The 5,701-nt window shown below is 56.6% G+C and overlaps 1 protein-coding gene and 1 non-coding gene across 3 annotated transcripts in view; one reads left to right on the top strand and one right to left on the bottom strand.

Moving 5' to 3' along the window:
- The window catches only part of GPRC5C (G protein-coupled receptor class C group 5 member C), an 18,626-nt gene extending 13,174 nt beyond the window's left edge, over window positions 1–5,452 (top strand). Inside the window, exons 4-5 of one of the 2 annotated variants that reach the window (XM_007454384.1) lie at window positions 2,792–2,886; window positions 4,830–5,452. In XM_007454384.1, coding sequence (XP_007454446.1) covers window positions 2,792–2,886; window positions 4,830–5,009 — 275 coding nt within the window. In that variant the 3' untranslated portion in view covers window positions 5,010–5,452. The remainder of the gene's footprint in view (window positions 1–2,791; window positions 2,887–4,829) is intronic. The other variant, XM_007454385.1, reaches the window with a different exon arrangement.
- Window positions 81–152, bottom strand: TRNAE-UUC (transfer RNA glutamic acid (anticodon UUC)). Its single transcript has one exon. It is a non-coding gene; the product is annotated as a tRNA-Glu (tRNA).
- Window positions 5,453–5,701: the final 249 nt, after the last annotated feature.

Genomic DNA, 5,701 nt, shown 5'->3' with positions numbered 1-5,701 from the left:
CCCTTTTTTTTTTTTTTTTTTTTTTTTTTTTTTAGTTTTTAAAAATTTTTGGCCACACCATGCAGCCTGTGGGACCTTAGTTCCCCAGCCAGGGATTGAACCTGGGCCGCAGCAGTGAAGGTGCCAAGTCCTAACCACTGGACCAGCAGGGAACTCCCCCCAGGTCCCCTTTTATTCCAGGTGGTTTACTGCAGGACAGGGGGCTGGTCTCCTGAGCAAAATGGGAGGTTCCTGAGATTATCCAGAGTTTTCTGCCTTAAAGTCCCTAAATTCCATATTTTAAAAAAAATTCTTTATTTCTTTTTGGCTGCGTTGGGTCTCTGCTTCTGTGCACGGGCTTTCTCTGGTTGCGGCGAGCGGGGGCTACTCTTCGTTGCGGTGTGCGGGCTTCTCATTGCGGTGGCTTCTCTTGTTGCGGACCACAGGCTCTAGGCACGCAGGCTTCAGTAGTTGCAGCATGCGGGTTCGGTAGTTGCAGCACGCAGGCTCTAAGGCATGCACGCTTTAGTAGTTGTGGCGTCTAGTCTCAGTAGTTGTGGCTCTAGAGTGCGGGCTCAGTAGTTGTGGTGCACAGGCTTAGTTGCTCCGAGGCATGTGGGATCTTCCCGGACCAGGGATTGAACCCATGTCCCCTGCGTTGGCAGGTGGATTCTTAACCACTGAGCCACCAGGGAAGTTCCCTAAATTCCATTTTTTTAAAGGATTTTTTTCCTATACTCGCACAATTCATGAATATATTTTCATTGTAAAATTTTACACATTACAGGTAAAATTTCCCTCCACTGTCAGTTCTACCCCATTCCCTCCTGTTCTATCGCCAGAACTGATCACTGTTGACTGATATTTTCCTGCTAGGTGCCTCAGTTTCCTCATCTGTAAAATGGGGATAATAATGGTTCCTGTTTCATAGGATTCTTTTGAGGATTCAATTAATGCATCTTCTGGTGCTTGGAAGGTACTCTAGAAGTATTAGCTATTAGCTCTGTGTATTACTATTATTTTACTGTCAATATTATTATCCTTTGAGAGCTTGTTTTCCCATTATGTACATATCCACAATCTTAGTTTCCTCTTAAAGTCTTTTCAGTTCAAAATTTTTTCTTTTTCATAAAATCACGTGTGCCACATGCTGATCTAAGCAGCCAGCACCCGCTATCCGATAGCCAGCTTGTCCCCAAGCTCCTGCCCTGGCTCTTTGTTAATGGGATGGGGCTCTCCTGAGGTGCCAGGCAGCCCCAGAGCCTTGGTGGTTGGAGCTGAGGGCACCTCGGAGGTGGAAGCAGCAAGAAGGCAAGAGAAGCCCCTGTAGCCTGGGCTGAGCCCCCGTCGGAAAAAGCTTGGGAGGCAGGAGGGGGTGGCCATTCTCCAGGAGACTTGGCCAGACGTGCTCCCAGCTCCCTAAGGAAGGAGCCTTTTTCTGGCATTTGTTCATTGTAAGGACCACTAGCGTTTATTGAGCACACACTGAGTGCCAGGCATTGAGCCTTTCCGGATGTGCCCTGTAGCATGCGTCTCACGTGCTTTCTTAGCCGGCTGGTTACAGCCCCTTCATCTGCTGTGACCCGGAAAGCCTGCACGCTGACCCCCTACTCTGCTGATCGAGGTGTTGGGGGCTTAAGACTTGACCTGCCTGATTGTTGAGCACTACCTCTGGGACCTCTGCCAGGGGTCAGAGGCAGAGGCAGAGGCAGAGGCAGAGGCAGGGGAGGTTTCAGAATCAGAGCTCTGCCTTTTTTTTCTCTACAAGCTGTGATCCCTGTAATCTCCACCTTGGGGAAAGGAGTGATCCTCACCCTGCCAGGCACTGATCTTTGACCTGCCCAGCGGGGTGGCCCCTGGCATCCGCACAGCCTGGTGCCAAGTGAGGGGGGAAGGTGCAGTTGGTGAGGCTTGGGGACGAATGTTGGGAGGATCCTCGGCGGCCCCCACCTTTGCTGTCACCCGCTGGCCAGAGAGCCTTTGTCCTCAAGGCAAACACTTCTGGGGCTGTAAGGGTTTTTTTTCCTTTTATTTTATTTTTTCTAAATGGACAAATCAATTGAGTGAGCCCAGCACTTAGGAAGCCCTATAGAGTTGTGGTCCCTTTAGAGCCACAGGGCCATCAGCCGGCAGGAGACGGGCATCCGCTGCCCCGGCTCTCACAGCTCAGCCCTCTCCCCAGCCCCCAGAATTTGTCAGCAGCTTTCCTCCGACCCAGCGCCCAGCAGCGTAGGACAGATCGGGGAATCAACACCCCGGAAGGCACAGGGAAGTGTTCCCAGAGCTGAAAATAGTTCTGGAAACTTGCCAAGGGGCCACAGGACAGGATGTGCCTGCAGTCCCCCTGGTGGAGCTCTGGGTCCTGGGCAAACAGCACCCAGCCCTGCCCCATGCAGACTCTTGGGCAGTGGGGTCTCTGCTTTTTTTACCCTGGCGCCTGGCAGCTGGCCCGCAGCAGGAGAGGCCAGAGCTGGAGGCTGGCCATCTTGGAAGGCGGCCGAAGGTCCATGTGCCCCTCTTGGCCTCTGGCCCCAGAGGGCGGAAGGGGATGTGAAGGTTGCTGACGGGACGTTTTTTCAGTGGGAGGGGGTCTCATGCTGCAGGGAAAGCCCAAGGGGAAGGCGAGCATTGTGCTCTCTGTGCATCCAAACAAAGGGATGCTGGGCTCCACGGGGTGGGGTACACCTACAGCCTCACCCCCAGGGCTGGCCTAGCCCCCTTTTCCCTCTCCCTGCCTCCTGGGGAGCCTTGCTTGAGAGCAGGAAAGGGAGCTTAAAGCCCAGCCCGGAACAGCTGCTATGTTTCCTTGCAGCTAAGAGACCAGTGTCACCGTACAGCGGGTACAACGGGCAGCTGCTGACCAGTGTGTACCAGCCCACTGAGATGACCTTGATGCACAAAGCCCCGGTGAGTGGGGTGCCCGGGTGTGCAGGGTGGGTGGAAGCGGGAGGGACAAGGCAGGCTCTGCATCCGATGCGTCAGCCTTCGGGAGCCCAGGACCCCAGCTCCCTCTTCCTGGGGTTGATGTTCCTACTGCCTTTCGTGACACTGTGGCGGGACCTGTCTGCCCTGTGTCATCGGGGTGTCAAAACACCCAGTGAGGACAGCTGCTCAGAACAGTCTCTCTCTGAGCTGATGGGAGCTTCCAGCTTTCCCCTAAGCAGCTTAGGGAGGGACAAGGGGGGCCTCAGCCAGGTAGGTGCCATTCGTGGTGGACAGAGGACCACAGGGCAGGTCTGGGTAGGTATTAGCTGCTCGACCACAGCTGTCCCAAGAGGCTCTCCTGCTCCCTTCCCCCCACCAGCAGGCAGCAGCTCTCGACCTTACACCTCCCCTGGGCTCTGGAAACCAGATGCTCCATTAGCCAAGGGAGGGCGGGTGGGAACAGGAAGCCGGTATAGGAGGTCCTATACATTCCTCCTCCCCGGCTGGCTGGCAGTTGCTCTTGGGGAGACCCCTCGCTCTCCAGAGCCTGAACCTGCAGCTAGGTTCCAGGAGAGGGAGGCTGCGGCCAGGAGCCAGGATAGGCCGAGGAATGAATCTCTGAAGGGCATGAGCAGTTTGCCAGCCCCCAGACACCCAGGGTGCCCCACCTGGCCACCCCTCACCTGTGTGCATGGAGTCCTGCTTCTTCAGGAAGGAGCTGAACTAATAGATATTTTATCTAATGGTGGCTCCAGAAACATGGTCCCTCGACCCCCAGCATTACCATCCCCTGGGAACTTGCTAAAAAGGCGCAAGCGCCAGGGGTGTGATGGAGCGAACAGTTAGCATCTCTTCAGTGACGTCACCTTGATAACTTGGAGTTATCCAAGCCATGATGGGAATAACCGCCCACAGAGATCTGCCAACATTACAGATCAGGGTCGTGAAACGTTCACCAGCTCACCGCAGGGTGGGGCCCCCTAGGCATGGCTGTGGCTTCATAAACAGTCAGGTGATTCTGACGCACAGCCAGGTTGGAGAACCCTTCCTCGATCTAGATGTTCCAGGAGCTACATGGGGAGGGGGAGTTGGAGATGGTAAATGGGTTGGGAGGACCACCCAGGTCTGAGTGGATTCAGAAGGCAGCTTGGGGCCCTGAAGCTGCGGGGGTTTGGTGGCAGCTCTGTGCCTAGGGATGAGGCAGGTGAGGCCTGGAGCTCACCTTCCCTCCAGGGTGGGACCTGGGACCCATGCCCCACCCTCACCCACACAGGAACAGAACCAACGCAGCTCCGACCAGGATCCAGGCAGAGACTTTGGATTTTAAGTCTCCAAAACTTAAGACTCTCAAACCCCAAACCATTCGGGGTTTAAGTCTCTAAATCAGACTGCTAGATAAGAAACATGTGACACGCCTGGGGCCTGACAGAAGGGTGTTCCGGGCCCGGCACACCAGCCGTGATGCCGTGGCGGGGGTGTAATGCCGCCGGGGGTACTCAGCTAAGAGTCTTGGAGGGAGGGAGCCTGGGAGCGTAGCCGGGCCTGTCACAGAAGCCCCGTGTGTTTCACTCTCTTTTGGGCCCCAAGGTTTAGGAAGTGGGACAGGGCTCGAGAGGAAGATCCTTTTGGAAAGAGCCATCCACTGTGTGAAGCCCCAGGACCATGGAGGTGACTGGGAGCCTCATTTCCATGCCCAGAGGGTGGCCCTCTGCAGGGTGAGATAAGGGGCTGGAGGTCAGAGGTCAGCTCCTCCATTTCCAGACTCGGGAGTCATCCATCCCAGGCCTGGCTGGAAGGGGGTGGAAGGGGAGGGCAAGGAGGGAAAGGGGAGCTGGCAGGCGCAGCCCTGCAGGAAGCGGAGTGGGAGTGTGTGTGCATCCGCCCGGGCGGAACGCAGCTGTGAGACCGACTGTTCTTCCTTCCAGTCGGAAGGAGCTTACGACGTCATCCTCCCGCGGGCCACTGCTAACAGCCAGGTGATGGGCAGTGCCAACTCCACCCTGCGGGCCGAAGACATCTACGCAGCCCAGAGCCACCAGGATGCCACCCTACCGAAGGAAGGCAAGAACTCTCAGGTCTTTAGAAACCCCTACGTGTGGGACTGAGGCGGCACCAGGAGGAGGCGGGCAGATCTGGGGACCTGGCCCGGGCGAGGGTCTTCCTGGGAGCCCGTGCTCTCCCCTCCCCCTCCCCCTCGCTGGCTCAGGACAGGTCATGGGCCTCAGCCGGGAGGCCCTCCCCATCTGCCAGTGTTCAGCTGGGCGTCCCCGTGCCCCTCACCCACTCCTCAGTGTCTGTGGAGTCCAGGAGCCAACTCCGGCTTCGTGTCAGGGTCACCTGGCTTCGTGTCAAGGTCACCTGCGGCAGCCACGCTTCAGCCAAATCGTGTTCTTCCTGGGGTGGCGGCCAGTCAGCACCTACATTCTCTGGAGTCTTTGGATAGATTCCTGCAACCTTGAGAGATGTCTCAGGCGCTTCTGTTCTGGGTCTTGCTCCTCTGTGAGGGGCAAGGGTGCCTAATAAACACGTTTCTGCTTTATTAACCCTTCTGGGAATGTCTGTCTGATCTGGGCTCCCGGTGTCCGATCCGCCCCTCCACCCTGGCCTGTGGGCGTTTCCTCTTTCTCTCCCCCCGCTCTGAATCCAGCTCCCAGGAAAGCCGCTGCTGGGTTTTCCTTCTGTGCAACGCAGTAGGTGACACCTCTCCCCAGGGAAGAGTTCTTCAGCTAAGCCTGGGTCCGTGTCCTGTGCGATCAGCATGGACCTCTGGGCCCGGCTCCTGTCTCGGGTCTCGTGC

This window comes from Lipotes vexillifer, unplaced genomic scaffold, assembly GCF_000442215.2.
Source record: "Lipotes vexillifer unplaced genomic scaffold, Lipotes_vexillifer_v1.1 scaffold518, whole genome shotgun sequence".
In the NCBI taxonomy this organism is placed as follows: Eukaryota; Metazoa; Chordata; class Mammalia; order Artiodactyla; family Lipotidae; genus Lipotes; species Lipotes vexillifer.
Note: the sequence above shows the minus strand (reverse complement) of the source record. Positions and strands in the feature narration are given on the sequence as shown.